Genomic DNA, 16,997 nt, shown 5'->3' with positions numbered 1-16,997 from the left:
CCCACCTGTTCTTTGTTTTGAAGATCTATTGAAACAGAATTGTAATAGGCAAAGCAGAACATTTGTGGCAATCTTGATAAAACTATTATGTTCCATTTTATGAATGAAACGATTAAGACATTGATTGAAGTCTTTAAAAGTCTGCATCAGTAATTGCAGAAGTATTGAGTGGAAAAAGATGTCTGCTATTTTTCTGGTGCTATGATGATTTTTGTTAAACTTTTTTGTAAGGAGCAGTTTGACTACAAAAACACATGGTGATTGTGTTTGAGTAAGAGAAAATAATTTATTCGGTTACCCCTTGCTTTTATTCCCGTGCAAAGTTTAACTTTTTTTCTGTTTTGGTTGATTTTGTAGCTTGGACATTTATTCTCAGTTTCTCTAATGTCAGAACATTCCTTGTACATGAGTGTAATGCTAAGTCATTCATTCTGTCAAGATCTCAAATCATGAACCCAATCCATGCTGTTAATATGGCAAACTTATAAGGCCAACTTTTCTTTATCAAACATGAATTGGCAGCATAAAGTGTATAGAAGGTTTGCATAAAGTAAATATATATCTCAATCAATTTTTTGGGGAAAACCTTAATTTTGAGTTGGAATAATGGGAAGTGATTATTCCAGGATTTGATAAAGCAGCAAAATGTTTTTGGTTGTCAAGAAATGAAAATGGGTTTCCACCCTGGATCTTGGTAACGGACACATCTGCCAGTTAACATCTCGTTAGGCATTGGTGAATCGTCGGGGCCTTATGTTGCATTGGCGGTTAAATTGCAATAACTAAACATTTCAATATTGAATTTCAATGGGGGGTTTTTTGTCTTGGAGGAAAAAACGCCCTTTTATTTTTTATTTTCTCTTCCCTTTTCAGGTAAAATCTAGAGAATGCAACATGGAATTCTTCCAACTTTTATAGGGAGGATGGGATAATAAAGCCTTAAACTTTCTCCTATTTTCTGAATGGAAAAAGTTGGCTCTTATTCTAAATCTCCCATTAATCATTAATGCTGCTATCATCATGAGGTTAATTGTTTCTTTTCTTTTGTTTTGGGACTGATTTGCATCTTCACTTTAAAGAATACAAGTCCATTAAACAAGCCAGGTAAGTGTAAACTTTTAATTTTTACTTCAGTCCTTACGGCTAAGCATCCGCTAAGTCCATTTTATTTACTGCAGAATATATATGAGCCACTGAAAACCCCCATGTTTAGCTTGTACTACAATTTATATTCTGCATTTGGGACTCTGAAGGCGTGCTACCTGCAGTGTTGGAAGTCCGGGGTGGCTTATTTGCATTTTCATTTTTTATGGACTTAACATACAGTGGAGGCATGACAATTTGAGTGCACACTTACTGCATTTGTACTGCGTGGTGTCAGAGCAACAGATCATATTGTTGATGTATCCCCTTTCACATATGTACCATTCAAATAAATAACTGGCTTATATTCTAAAATCAGAGTTAAGAGTCTTGAAAGATTCCCAAGTATATTAGAATGCTTTGCAATATCTTCTAAAGATAATTGTATTTGTAGATCATAATCATTTGCTCCTATGAAAAGTAATCTTTTGGGCGGAATTACAATTTTGTACCAACCTTCGCGCCCGACTGAGCTATTCAACTGTTGCTCCTGTCAGGCGCAATCAGCTGCCAGCGCTTCATTTCAGCTCGCAGGGTGCGAAAAGTGACCTGCTTGGGCGCCCAAACATCACTTTTCGCGGTCGCGTCCAGCACTTTGGTCGGGGGTAGTTGCTTTACGCGGCTAAGTCCGACCACTTTGGGCGCGTACAGCGTGAAAAATGGCACCAATTGAATAGTGGCCCACTTTAGACGGGAGATCCGGACCGCGTAAACAATTGAATTCCGCCCTTTGTCTCCAAATGTTTATTGTTTTGGTCCACTCATGAAATGTATTTAGTCATGTTATTATCGGGATGGGTACACCCTAATGCTGCCCATCCATTACACGATGCGGGGGATGACTGCACGATTACGACGCCGTCGTCTCCGGCGGGGTGAAGTGCATACACTAAACGTTCAGACGTTCAGTGTATGCAGATCAATCATCCCCGAAAATGGCGGTCGTCAGGTTGACCGTCATATTCAGGTGATTGATGTTTTAAAACGACCAGCGGGCGCGCGCATCGCTGGTCGTTTTTAACCTTTTACTGCTTGATTTTCGGCCGATTACCAAACGATGGCGCGATAATGACCATCGTTATCGCTCCAACGCTAGGTATAATCGCCTACTGGATGGGCTGCTTAAACCTATCTCTTCTAGTGCCTAACGCTAACCCACCCCCTAACCCTGCTACTTACCTTTGTGATGACGGCGTTGGGATTCTGACCACCGGAATCCCCGCAGTCTGGATTTTGCCCGCATCCCATTATCTCAAAGATTAATGGAATTAATTTTCAAATTCAAAACAAACTCAGGGAAATGCCCCCCAGGTGTGCCTGAAATGGCTACTGTAAGTTTCAGATTCAGCCCACTCCAATGCAAACTTTCTTCAAGTGGAAAAGTGTGCAGCCAAAGGAAAGAAGTGTTTTTCGGAGTGTTTAAAGAATGTCATTGAGGCTTGATGTAAGTTTGCGTGCTGGGTTTTCTTGCTACTTTTTTTTTTTTCTCCCCAATTTGTTAAACTCAACTGAATATCTGATGCTGTATAAATGTTAATTTCCTGATAACCATGCAAGAGCAAGCAAACCGTGTATTGTTTTACCATTTTTATATTCTCAAAGCTTTAATATTAATTATGTTGCTCCTCTATTCATGTACATCAGCTGTATATGTATTAATCATGCTCAATATTCAATACTACTTATATATTAGGGGAAATTAACCTTTAAGTAGACATATGAGTATCTGCTTCATAACATTCATTAATTATACTCTATCGTCTCCGATGGAGAGTGCATGATTAAAGCAAGCTTTGTAATATGGAGCATGTCCAGCCTGGTTTTTTGTGTTCATTGTTTTTGAATCATTGGTATTGTAAGTTGTATTAAGGTTTGTTTGTGGTTTTTTTTGTTTAATATTATCCAAGTAACTTTATATCATAGTCATTGGTCATTATGCAATAACATTTAAAGTCCAACCAATAAAATGTAAACCAGTGGTTTAAATACCCTGAAGCCAATTTTCTGAGATGCCTACAACATTTTTGAGGATGCAACTAAACTTGGGAAAGCTGGTTCTGTGCTATCCACTATGTACATCAAAGGACTATTTCAGTTCCTGCAGAAATGCTGTATTTGGAGGATTTGTAACAAATCATGGATTCACTATACGGTTTCCTTCCTCTTGTACTGGGTCTTTAACATATTTTATTTGTTTAACATATAGTTAAGAGTACTATTGCTCTTTATGCAAGTCACTTGGGCTTCTATATTTAAATTTTAATGGCGGTACTCAATTGTTTTCGCAGTCCGGAACTCACGCCCATAGTGGACGGGTTTAAATCGGCTACCCCCGACCAATGTGCTGGGCGAGATCGCAAAAAGGTCACTCTTTGCCCATTTCAGCCCAGCCCCCCCCCCTGCGGGCTGCGAGCTGAAATGGAGCGCTGGCAGCTGATCACGCCTGACACGAGCAACAAATAAATAGCTCCGTCGGGCGTGAAAGGGGCTGTAAACAATTGAATTCCGCCCTAAATATGCATTCATCGAGTTTTCTCAAAGCAGCAATCCCATGACAAAATAAGAGTTATGGTAGACTTACCATTGATAACTATTTTTCTTCGAGGTCCATAGGGCACCCACCCTGACGCACCTGGCTGAAATGGGTAATTTTTGTTTCGGCCATGGATTCCCTCATCTTGTATGATAGTGTTTGTATCTGGTGTACGATTGTTCTTCCTTCTCTTCTTTCCTTCTCCTGCCTTGGGCTTGTTTACAAAACTGAATGGCGACACTGTCGCCATGGGTGGGGTATATGTGGAGGAGGACCAGAGGCATCCTGGGAACTGAAAACTTTAACTGTTTAGTGCCTGGATCACTCCAACCACATTATCCCTGTGGACCTCTTATTTTGTCACGGAATTCCTGCTTTGAGAAAACTTGATGAATTAATATTTGGTTTTCCCTATTTTTAAGGTATCTAATGATAGGTATTTATTCCTAGTGTGGATATGTAATGTCATTACAGACATAAGTTTTGTTTTCATTTCAACAATTTTGTTTGATATCCTTTTAAGTCAGGGCTTGACAAAACTTTGAAAAAATCTAGGAGCCAGCATAAAAATTTAAGCCAGACTATCATCCGCAACCAAAATATATAATAAAGTCTATAGAACACTACTCATGCCCCTTCAATTCCTCTCCGGCTTCCCCACATGCCATCAGACCCCGATATATGCTTGACTCTGGTGCCAATTTATAGGATGTCCCCAATACATAGTTTCCATAGCACAGTGCCCCAAAAATGTGTTAATGTATGAAATTAATATGTATAGGGAGATGAGGCTGCTGTCCCTGTATCTCTTGCCTGAGTTGGGTTCTGAAACACCAGCAGTATGACCTGGCGTGGTCTCATTGACTCTTCATAGGTGGGCAAGTACCTGACATGCTTGAAACTGGGCAGCTGCATGAACACTTGGGAGATTATGTGGAGCTCATCCTGGTGACTATCTTACATGGTATTTCAAGGAGCCCCATCCAACTCTGCCTCTACAAGTTTATATTCGTGCCATGCAGAAAGAGCCTGGCCTGCTCTGCCCCCCACTGTTTCTGGCAAGTTTACATTCATGCTCTGCAGGAAGAGCCTCTGCAATGTGAGTAGCCCGGAGAGCTTTCTGACAACCCAGTCCACACTGTCCAGCAAGTGTGGAAAGGCAGCCGGTAGCATGTCAGTGACCAGTTACACAGCAACCCTGCTACCAGGATTGCTCTCGTGTCTTCAGTTGCGAGAGTTGAGTGGATATTGCGGAGCTACAGCATCTGTGGGGTTAGTGTTTGCAGTCCTGGGGTCTATTCCCACTGGCGATGGGAATCCACCTTGTGCCACATAAAAACGGTAGTAGGGGTGGCTTTTGAGGGATTATTCCATAATTCCTTTATCCTTCTCACCGGCAGGCTGTGTGCTCTGTCGCTAGCCGTTGAAGTGCTGTGTAGCTCTTCAGTGCAGGGATCACTGACACTCTGGCTTCCGGGGTGCGATGGGAATCCTGAATCCTGCTACCGGCGGGCTGTATGATGCATGGTCGCTGACACTGCTGTCTTGGCTCGGGTTGTTTTGTGTGTTACTCACCAGTGGGCCATACTCTTGTCTGCGCTGCGGCGCATCCTCCTGGACATGCACAAAGTTTGAAACTGAGCGACTACAATCCCGAAACTGTGTGTGTGTGGATCCTCATTTGCATGCCTACCGCTGGATGCAATAGTCATGCAGTTTGGAGTAAACTGATTGGAGTTTTTTTTCTTAACGAAACCTCATTCTCCTCACTGGGGAAACCTCATTCTTCTCACTGATGGGCTGGGGTCTCTGCAAATTCGGTCGCCAGGTCTAAAATCTTAGTCGCCTTGGCGCCCTGGCCCACAGGATTTGTCAAACCCTGCTCTAAGCCAGTGGTCTCGAAACCTTCTCTGAATGCAGTTCCTAGAGTCTGGGAAGATATATATATATTTTTTTAAGCTACCCATGCGCATGTGTTGGTGGACATGTTTGCTTTATTTTACCCATGTCACAAGCACTGCCTACCACATCAAGTCAAAGGAGAAAAGCAATGCATAAAGATGGGAGAATGGGGATGAGATGGTGTTGATCATGTGGACTGTTGGTTTTGGAAAGAGGTGGCAGACAAAGGGGAAAGGCAAGAGATGTGATTGGTACAGTGGGGGAAGGTGGGGTAGATAGCTACCATGTGAAAACAAGTACACATGGGCGGCAGGGGAGGTGAAGAGATACGATCCTACTTATATTGAGTCTTGTCTTCTGCCAGGAGCCAGGTCTGTGTTGGAATTGATAAGGAGGAAAATGGAGGTTTATTGCAGGAGTGAGCAGGGATGCCCACATGGACACCAAGTAGCGTAGCCTGTTCAAAAGGCTGTGTACTACCACTCTAAGGCCACAGGCATTACAATGCTCTGCCTATAAAGATGCCAGCCCAAATAATTTGATTTGAGGGGGTTATGTGGCACCCCGTGAAGCCAAAATTGGGAACCACTCCTCTAAGCACTATTCACAGTCTATTTCAGTGAACACTTTAGAAATGCTTTTCATTCTTGTCTAGTTTAATCCAAAGTGTGATATGATACTCACGTTGGCTGTAATGTGATATAACGTGTGATCAAACATACTATTCCATGATTTTTCCTGGTGGGAGGAGTCTGTGAGCCTATGGGGATGACTGGCTATGTGAGTTGAGTGAGATGTTCTAGTCCTAGAACTATGATTGATTGTAGAGACAATTTCCCTACGGACTTTTCGCCGTCAACGCAGGTTTCGGGGTCGAAAAGCTCTCGCGCTTGTCCCCGTGTATCCCCTTATTCAATTCCAAATCGGCGAAAAACGGGACCCGGCGAAACCTAAATCAGCAAAGTCCAGTCATTTTTGGGGAAATCATCCTCACACTCCCCTAAAGATGCTCTGACATGGGGGTTCACCTAAGGGTACTGCTGAATAGCCCTGCTAAAGGTATTTGGGGTCTTTAAATGGTCTCAATAGTTGCTAGTTAGCGTCTTTGAGCAAGTGGTGAAGTATAGTATGTGACACTGTTTTTTGGAAAAATAAGTTGTCCCATCAAATTTGGGGTACATGAAAATGGAAGAAAGCATATTTAAAAATCGCTAAAGTCCAGCTTTAAAATGCGCAAAAAAATTCACCTTCAGCAAACACCTGCAATCAACAAAACACCTCCCCTCATACTTGCAGACCCCTCCCCAAAGGCTATTTCGCTAGTTTTTGAATTTGTACCCCCACTTTGAACTTTTTCACCCACATTTTCAAAGTGTTTTTTTGGGGTGTCCATTGTGTATTTTTTTTTTTTTTATGCAATTAGCGTCAAGGGGGTGCAGATTGGTTTCCGACCCTCTGCACCCCAAAACCGCAATTCTGCACTATTTTTCACCGGGTAATAATAGGCGAGACTTTTTCGCCTATTACATTGCATTACGTTTTCGCACTGGCGAAAATACGCTACAATTGAATACGGTGATAAGTGAAATGTGCGAAAATGACGTAATTGGCGAAAGTTTCGCCGAGAACGGCTTTTCGCTCCAAATGGAATACGGCCCATAGGCTCCTATTTATCAGTGATATTAAACACCAGTTACATTTTTCATTTGGAATCACTGGTACAAATGAAAAATTTACTGGTGTTGGACAATACTTTCCCCTCCGGTGAGGTCCTGCGAAGTCCTCGGTGAGGACTTCTGCTGGCAGCGACGGGACTACAGTGATACGCGCATGCGTGACGGTCCGTCTGCGTACGTGCATGACACGGGGATCCGGCAATGCCTGGAAGGTTTCGTTGAAGCCAGAAAGGCACCTCTGGATCTCCATTGCAGGCAGTGGGGCCAGCATCGCTCTCTCCATCTAAAAGATGGCGAGAGCAATGCTTGACAAACAGTCATTTTAGATTACTAGTGTTTATTAAATCCAGAAACCTTGCATAACTCCTTTAGCGAGCACTAAAGGGTTATGCAACGTTGATAAATGGGGCCTTAGTATTTGTGGTGTCACAAGTGTCCTCTTATGAATGGTGGATGAGCAAAAAAAAAAGCGCATTTGAAAAAAGGTAACCCTAATGTACTTCTCGTTATTTAACAACTTCTGACTGCTCGAGCATCTTCAGCTAGTGTAGAATGAATTTAAGAATTTTTGTTTTTTTCTTTCGATTTGGTTCATTCGAAGCTTTGAAACAGACTGGGAACTGAAAAGGCTTCTAAACTAGTGTTTTTATTCAAAATGTTTAATGCCTGTGACATTTCCAGTTCTAATGCATAACTCCTTTTTATTGAATTGTGTGTTTCTCTGTAAAGTGAATTTGCATGTTTTAATTAGGTTTAGGCTAAAATTGGTTTTATTGAAAGATGCCAAATCATATCAAACTCTGATAACTTTGGATTGTTAATGTTAGAAAGCATTATAACGTGATTGATCAAGGTTTCTAATGCATAGCAATGTTTCACAGTATTAATATAATATGCAGGATTAATTTCTTTTTCATTTAAACATTAATGCAAAAAAAATGGTTCAAACCAAAAAACTCTGGTTTTTATTATTAAAAAAAACCTTTTTTTTTTTTTTTTTTCCCCAACCCTGCGCCCAAACGTGCGCTAATTCTACGTAGGTGTTAATGAGCTTTTTTTTTTTTTTTGGACCCCCTGAGCAGGTGAGAAGTCGGGTTAAATCCCCCTATTTTAAGGTAAAAATGTCAGGATTTGGTTCAGAACCACTGGACACCCTCTAATAGTTAATTAGGCACTTTGTAGGTTTTAATTTGCAGAATTTCACCCCAAAAATTACCTATTATTGGCCAAATTCTGCAAAGTGTAGAATAATGGGTTAAAAGATGTGGAATCTGTATATGGGGCTGCTGTATGGATGGGTCAGGTGTTTAAAACAGCAGGTGGCAGTTACAGGTGTTGACACATTTTTAACAGTGGCTTAAAATGACCCAAAAATAAACTAAAAGGCATTTTTATGCACACCTTATTCTATGTACTACAGCATATGATTTTTTGTTCACTGTTTATTGAAAAAAAAATAAAAAAAAATGCTTAACACTTTTTTTTTTTTTACACACTTTAAGAACCCCAAATAGTTTGCTTTTGGTCACGAATGGACTGCTATACTGTTTTCCTATATTAGTTTGCATTTTTTTTGGTTACATGCTGATTTTATTATTTTCACCTTTACTTAACTCGTGTAACACATGCAAGAATTATCGCCAGAATGCTGGAAGACTACTTTTTAGTTTAATTGTGCATTAAACGGGAGCATGCATACAGGCGATATATGCATTAAGTCAACAACGTTTTATCGCGGCTAATTGAATTTCCCCCCTCAGTCGTCTTTAGCCAGAAATTATTGCACGATATAGAAATCATCCATATCACGGTGTGAAAGTTTTATACCACTTTTTATTCTTTCTAGACTACTCCTGTCCTTATAAGAAGGTCTGTATGTGGGATGGAGGCTTCATTTGTTAAAGGTTCATGTCATGGGTCTGTCAGTATTCTTACACAGAAGGCAGGTGTATATATATATATATGTATATATATATTTATATATATTTTTTCTTTAATTCTAGTAGTATTAAATCTCCGTATATCCCTACGGGTCTGTGGGATTTAAACAGTCTTGTATGCGTTAATAAAATCTCCTTTTGAACCTTTATAGTCAGTGGATCTTAAATTTATTTGCTCAAACAGTTTTTGTTTTAGCAATTTGACCTCAACTGAACTGGAATTTAAAATTTTCTTTTAATCTCACACTTAATATGCTGGAGTAATTTTAAACTTCTCAATGTGGTTAGAACCTTTAAAATTGGCAGATATCCATAAGATCTCTTTTTTTGTCTTAAGCTACACACTGAGATGACTGGCAATTGTGCCAGTGTCCAGGGACACCCTGGACATCGCACGATTGCTGGTACACACTACAGGATGGAGATGCACTGTTTTATGGGCGCATTATGGGAGTATTGTGGTTGTCACATAATTGGCTGTGAAGTCAGACTCTTAATCACTTACATTGGAAGCCATACTGTGGTGGAAATTGTGCACCTAGCATGGGCTAAGGCAAGTTTCAATGGTGCATCCGATGGTTATGTCTAAAGACACAGTGGACGTCTCAGACCTTGCACTTCAGACGCACACTTCTACACCAGAGAAGAGCTTTTACTAGTATTCGCATAAAGTCGCAGATGCGACTTCTGCAAAAGACGCTAAATCTGTTGCAACTACTGTTTGCTTCTTTTGGAAGAAAAGTTTTATTGTCTGCATTTTCAGAGAGCTCCCATCCATAGGGGATGATTTGGTATGTTTCTATTGTTAGTGTCCTCTGATGGATTTAACTGAATTTTCTGCTTATGTTAAATCTCGCAGTTCATTGGGTGACACTGGATGCATTCCCATTGCTGTTGATTTTGTTGGACATTCTGTTAATCTCTCTTTAGATTTATTGCCCTCTCCCTTTTTTCCCATCTCCAACAAGTATCTCTTGTTCCAGTGTCCCTTATTTGGATACGAGAAAATGATTTATCATAAGTATGAATTTTGTTTTGACCATCGTGGACTTTCCAAATACATGTTTACTTTGAGTTTCACTTATTTGCAGTTGCAACGTAAACACACAGGGGAGAATTCAATTAGCTGCAGGATATACCTTGCAGCTAATTGATCGCACTGCGCTGGGAATAGCTATTCACTTGGCCTTTTCCCGCTACCTGGGTTAATGTGCGCTAATCCATTGATTTCAAGTAAAATGCGGAATCAATGGGTTTCCCCATGAGCTAAATGCATAATCTACCTCTGGTAATTAGCACACAGGGTTCCTGCAGCGAATTATATTGGGCAGCGTGGTCAATTAGCTGCAGGGTAAACCTCTCGGCTATTTGAACCCCCCCAAGTGTCTGCTTTTGCCAATTTCAGTGACTATCATGAATGTAACCTTTGATTGCACTGTGTCTAAGTGGCTAAAATACCAATGAAAAACTTCTACTATAAAATGTATTAAAATACATTAAAGACAACTGCGTCCAAGATGGCTGTTTAGATTTAGGTACTACTGTGGGGACTTGGGGTTCGGTACCCGGCTGGTAGGGTTAGGCTAGGGGAAGGGGGGGGTTAGGCACCACCTAACCCCGGGAGGCTTAGGTTTAGGGTGTGGGGAGGTAAGGGTTAGGTTTAGGCCCCCATGGGGGAAGGTAAGTGTTAGGCACTAGGGGGAGAGGTTAGGGTTAGGCACCACTAATGGAGGGTTAGGGATAGCCTACTTATCTCCCCTGTAGGGATCTTAATCTGCCGACCTTCTGGCGTCGGGATTTTAACCGACATATATACGCACACTATATGGGCTAAAGTATTTTGCCACACCTGTTAATTATTGAATTGAGGTGTTTCAATCAGACCCGTTGCCACAGGTGTATAAAATCAAGCACCTAGCCATGCAGTCTCCATTTGCAAGTATGTGTGTAAATAAAATGGGTCATTCTGAAGAACTCAGTGACTTCAAGCATGGTACTGTGATAGGATGCCACCTTTGCAATAAGTATGGTTCGTGCACTTTCAGCCCTGCTGGGATAGTCCACGGTCAACTAAGTGATATTAGAAAGTGGAAGCGTTTAGGAACAACGGCAACTCGGCCACGAAGCGGAAGACCACGTAAAATTCACAGTGGGGTCAATGACTGCTAAGGCGCATGGCGTGCAATGCTCTGCTGATTCCATAACTGAAGAGTTCAAAGCTTCCACTGGCGTTAATGTAAGCATAAAAACTGTGCGGCGGCAGCTTAATTGAATGGGTTTCCATGGCTGGTCAGCTGCATGCAAGCCTCACATCAACAATTTCAATGCCAAGCATTGGATGGAGTGGTTTAAAGCACACTGACACTGGTCTGTGGAGCAGTGGAAATGTGTTCTGTGGAGTGATGAATCGCGATTCTTTGTTTAGCAGTCAGATGGACGAGTCTGGCGGATGCTGGGAGAACGTTACCTGCCTGACTACATTGTGTCAACTGAAGTTTGGTGGAGGAGGGATAATGGTATGAGGCTGTTGTTCAGGGTTTGGGCTAGGCCCCTTATCTCCAGTGTAGGGCAATCTTAATGCTTCAGCATACTAAGACATTTTGGACCATCCCATGCTCCCAAATTTGTGGCTACAATTTGGGGAAGGCCCTTTTCTATTCCAACATGACTATAGTCCTTGCTTTGTGCACTGGGGCACAAATACGTGGTTTGATGTGGAAGAACTTGACTGACCCACACAGAGCCCCGTCAAGCACCTTTGGGATGAACTGGAACGGAGATTGCGTTCCAACATCAGTGCCTGACCTCATAAATACTCGACAGAATGAATGGGCACAAATTCCCACAGAAACACTCCCAAAATCTGTGGAAAGCCTTCTAAGAGTGGAAGCTGTTATAGCTGCAAAAGAGGGGTCAACTCCATATTAAGGTATATGTATTTGAATACAATGTCATTACAGTCCCTGTTAGTGTAATGGTCAGGCGTCCAAATTCTTTGGTCCATATAGTGTGTAATATATACAGTGCATCCGGAGAGTATTCAGTGCTTCACTTTTTCTACATTTTATGTTACAGCCTTATTCCAAAATGGAATAAATTCATTTTTGTCCTCAAAATTCTACACCCAATACCCCATATTGACAACAAGTGTTTTTTTTTTTGTTTTTTTTTAAATTTTATAAAAAAATTAAATAAAATAAAACATCTGCATAACTATTCACAGCCTTTGCCATGAAGCTCAAAAGAGAGCTCAGGTGCATCCTGTTTCCACTGATCATCCTTGAGATGTTCCTACAGCTTAATTGGAGTCTACCTGTGGTAAATGCAGTTGTTTGGACATGATTTTGAAAGGCATACACCTGTCTATATAAGGTCCCACACTTGACCATGCTTGGTTTGTGCTCTGACATGCACTAAGTCCAAGGAATTGTCTGTAGACCTCCGAGACAGGATTGTCTCGAGGCACAAATCTGGGGAAGGGTACAGAAACATATCTGCTGCTTTTGAAGGTCCCAATGAGCACAGTGGCCCCCATCATCTGTAAATGGAAGAAGTTTGGAACCACCAGGACTCTTCATAGAGTTGGCTGGCCATCTAAACTGAGAGATCGTGGGAGAACTGCCCTAGTCAGGGAGGTGACCAAGAACCCGATGGTCACTATGTCAGAGCTACAGCATTCCTCTGTGGAGAACCTTCCAGAAGGATGTCTGGAAGGTTGAACCTTCACAATTGAAGGGAAACTCGTTAGTACTGTGGGCTATCCCTGACTACCTTGCTGTACAGTCTCCGGCAATCATTAGCCGTTGGTATCCGCTTCTTGGAGTTTGTCCACAGAATCATATTCATCGCTGCATAGGACTTGAACAGCCTCAGGTAAACGCTGCTATGGATTATTAAGGATAATATTCCTTGACTATTGCTGTGTCCAATGCTACTTGCTAGACCTTCAAATCGGAGAGAATGTTGTTTGTGCCTTTTACACGTTTGAGTGATTTATGCAGCCTGAATGCTGCTGAGCTTGTGCACAGGCAGCGTCTGAGTCTGGAATTCCATAGAGGAGACGAGGCATTATATTCCTTTAAAACAGCATTTTATCTGCAACAGGGTATACAAACTGTCTGACATATTGAGTGGCTGATGTATCTATATGTAGGAGTGAATCTGCCGCATTTTTTCCAATTGGATAACAACTTGCAAACTATTCTGACCTATTGGATACTAAAGGAGTAATGTGTATCTTCTCTCAGAGATTTATCTCCTCAAAGGATTACAATTCTTCATGGGACTTTTGGAACACAGGGTAGTCTTATTTGTGTTCGTATGAATAAGAGAATTAGTATTTCTCTTTCATCCAATAGGGGACACTGGAGGTGCTTACGCTGGGGGATATAGAGGCGTGGATAGCTGGAGCCGGCACTTTAAATAATTTAGAAGTGTGAAGCTCCTCCCCCTCTATGCCCCCTCAGCCCTCAGTTTAGAAAATGTGCCTCTAGGAGCTGGTCACATTATGCTGTGGTCCAGCAAATACATTCATTTTATTTTTATTTTTTTATTTCTAAGCATCTTTTACACTCCTATAGGTACCCTTCGCCACCTATCTAAAAGGTGGGGTCCGGGTACTTGGCGCCCTGGTGTTTTAGCAAACACCAGGAAGGAGTGCGCAGGGCTCATTCTAAAAGAGCTCCTGACAGCTCCTTACCGCCACAGCAAGTCTTCACACAGAAGAAGAGAAGACTGTGCTACATTGCCGAGAGAGAGACCTCCGGGGACACACAGTGAGTAACAAGCTGCGCATCCCCGGCTCCTGCCCACGTGGCTCCCGTCCTGCTGTGTCAGGGAAGCTGTGTGTACTCAGTGCACACGGCTCCCTGCTTCTCCACGCTGACCAGCGCTAGCACATGCTGCGCTGTGTTTATCATAGCGCTGTTGAAACAGCGCTACACCCGGCTTCCTGCTTCTCCCCGCTGACCAGCGCTAGCACATGCTGCGCTGTTTATCATAGCGCTGTTGAAACAGCGCTACACCCGGCTTCCTGCTTCTCCCCGCTGACCAGCGCTAGCACATGCTGCGCTGTGTTGTTTATCATAGCGCTGTTGAAACAGCGCTACACCCGGCTTCCTGCTTCTCCCCTCTCCCCGCTGATACACGCGGAGGGGGAGGTAATGGCCACATAGCTGCCATAATCGGAGCCCTTAGGGCATATAGAAGGGGGCGGAGCCTAATCAGCGCGGGCTCTATTCCCTCTCTCTCCACTATACTCTGCAAGCAGCTGTAGATAAGTGTGGCTGCCGTTTTTTAACTGTTTAACTGTTAAATTCCTGCATCTCTCCCTTACACAGGAAGAGTGCTGCAGACATGCAGAAGGCTGGATTCTCTGGCTCCCCATTCCTGGCTACAAAGTGATAAGCACAGAAGGCTCTGGTACAGAGGCTGTGCATAATGCACTGGGGTTGCAGGGAATCCGATCTGTGAGAAGGGAGTGGGGTGTGCTCCTCCTCTGTGTCCCAAGCCAGTCTTCTGTTTTTCATTACTTCTGTTTGTACTCTGTCCCTCTGTGTGTGGTGACTGTGTGTATCCATGTCAAACAGAACAAAGGTGTCTCAAAAGGGTGTTCTGTTTTAAGGTGTAACATGTTGGGTCCACGTTATGTGATGCTTGTATAGCAATTGATCCACCTATGGCTAATACCTCACCTGCGCCTACATGGGCCTCTGACATGGTAGGAGTAATGACGGATTTAACGTCTGAGTTAGCTGAGGCACGGAAGTCTCAGCCTCCCTGGGTTGCTGGGCTAACCAAGTCTCTAGACACCCTGGTACAGGTAATGGGTTCAGCTGTGTCCGCACCCTCCGCTTCCTTACAAGGACTGACTAAGGGGAATTGGAGGAAGCGTTACAGGACGAGACCCCTTTAGAGTGAGTCCACCTCTCCCGGGGTGGAATCTCTAATTTTGGCAGTCAGAAAAATCCTTAACATACCTGAGGATGTAATTCTTGCATCCGAGGAGTGTGAATTATTTAGTGAAAGCTCAGCGGTTTTTTCTGTTCTCACTGCATCTTCAACAGCAGCTATCAGTGGCCTGGAAACAACCGGATAAACTGTTCCAATTTCCACGCCTATTTCAGTCTAGCTACCCTTTTCCATCATCCATGAGGGAAAAGTGGGAAACACCCTCTCCAGTAGATGCGTCTGTCTTCCGTCTCTCTAAGCTCCCAGTACCGGGAGATCTATTTATACCGCAGCGTGTGCCTAACTTAGGCCCACCCTTGTTACTGCTTGGGGAACACAGCCGTGAGTCTGCAGTTTACCTGGGAGAAGCGTCAAAAGATATCAGTCAGCTTAGTGCTCACATATCTGCTTCTGGTATTTCGGGCCGCAGACCCTTCTGGTTACGCGCCTGGCATGCGGACGCCGAATCCAAGCGTGCGGTGGAGTGTTTACCATTCAATGGCGACATGCTGTTTGGCCCGGAATTAGACAAATGAATATTCCAGGCCACGGGGGGGTAAGTCTTCCTTTATCCCATTAACTGCACTGGCTCCCAAAAGAGCTTACGCTGGACCTTCGTTCATTTCGTGCGCCAAATTCCTTTCATGGTAGAGCCAGTGGTGCTCCCTCACAAGCAAGAGGCGGTAGAGGTCGCCCACACACGGTTGCACGTAGAAAGGAGCCTAGACCAACTGAGAAATAGGTGGCATGACAATGTTCAGTCCCACCTGGGACCACCTACAGTGGGAGCCCGCCTGCAAGGATTTCAACAGGTTTGGAACCAGACCTCTCCAGAGCCGTGGATCCGCAGACTAATTTCCTTGGGTTACATTTTTAGACTTCGAGGTCCCCCCTCCACCTCGGTTCTTTACTACAAGTCTGCCAATACCTGCAGACAAGGCCATGGTTCTACAGGAGGCTATCCGGGCTCTAATAATATCATCTGTGCTAGTTCCGGTTCCAGAACATCAACGAGGTATGGGGTTTTGCTGAAATCTATTTGTAGTACCCAAACAGGATGGATCGGTGAGGCCCATCTAGAACCTCAAGTCATTGAACCGGTATCTGAAGATGTATCTGTTCAAAATGGAGTCTCGGCTGTCCGTTATTGCGAGCTTGGAACCAGGAGAGTTCCTATTATCCATGGATATCAAGGATGCCTATCTCCATGTTCCCATCTGGGAACCACACCAAGCCTTTTCTGCATTTCACCATATTGAAAGATCATTATCAGTTTCGGGCATTGCCGTTCGGGTTATCCTCAGCTCAGGTGTTCAAGGCACGATCGGTATCTCTTCTAACAAGTCATGCCTTACTGACATATCGGACTCTAATCCAACACGGTTGGATAACCAACTTCAAGAAATCAAATCTCAATCCCTCCCAGAAGCTCCTGCTTCTGGGCATGATCTTGGATACGGCATCACAGAGGGTCTTTCTTCCAATAGACACAGCCCGGGATATCCGGTTGTTAGTTTGGCTGGTACTCAGACCAAAGAAGGTCTATACTTCTTTGTCTGCGTCGCCTGGAAGATGGTAGCTGCTTTCGAGGCACTACAGTTCGGGCTGTTCCACTCAAGGGTGTTTCAGCTGGACCTACTATCATCTCATCTGCTTCTACATTGACAGATCCGTCTGAGCCCAGTTACCAGAGTGGTCCTTCTCTGGACACAATCCAACAATCTTTTAGCGGGCCGAAGATTCGGAGTGTGGGACTGGATCATCGTAACAACAGATGCCAGCCTTCAAGGATGGGGAGCAGTAGTCCTCGATTATCACTTTCAGGGTCGATGGTCCCCGCTAGAACAAAGTGGC

At 43.3% G+C, this 16,997-nt stretch overlaps 1 protein-coding gene across 8 annotated transcripts in view; it reads left to right on the top strand.

The window, feature by feature from the left end:
- LOC148519653 (uncharacterized) overlaps positions 1-16,997 on the top strand; it is a 146,023-nt gene that overhangs the window by 35,853 nt on the left and 93,173 nt on the right. For 7 of the 8 annotated variants that reach the window (XM_088476312.1, XM_088476313.1, XM_088476316.1 and 4 more), the window contains one exon: positions 1,080-1,104. The exons of the other annotated variant lie outside the window; for it this stretch is intronic. In XM_088476312.1, coding sequence (XP_088332438.1) covers positions 1,080-1,104 — 25 coding nt within the window. The remainder of the gene's footprint in view (positions 1-1,079; positions 1,105-16,997) is intronic. 8 annotated transcript variants of the gene reach the window in all.

The sequence above is a fragment of the Taudactylus pleione genome, unplaced genomic scaffold (genome assembly GCF_031769625.1).
Source record: "Taudactylus pleione unplaced genomic scaffold, aTauple2 ptg000186l, whole genome shotgun sequence".
Taxonomy (NCBI): domain Eukaryota; kingdom Metazoa; phylum Chordata; class Amphibia; order Anura; family Myobatrachidae; genus Taudactylus; species Taudactylus pleione.
Note: the sequence above shows the minus strand (reverse complement) of the source record. Positions and strands in the feature narration are given on the sequence as shown.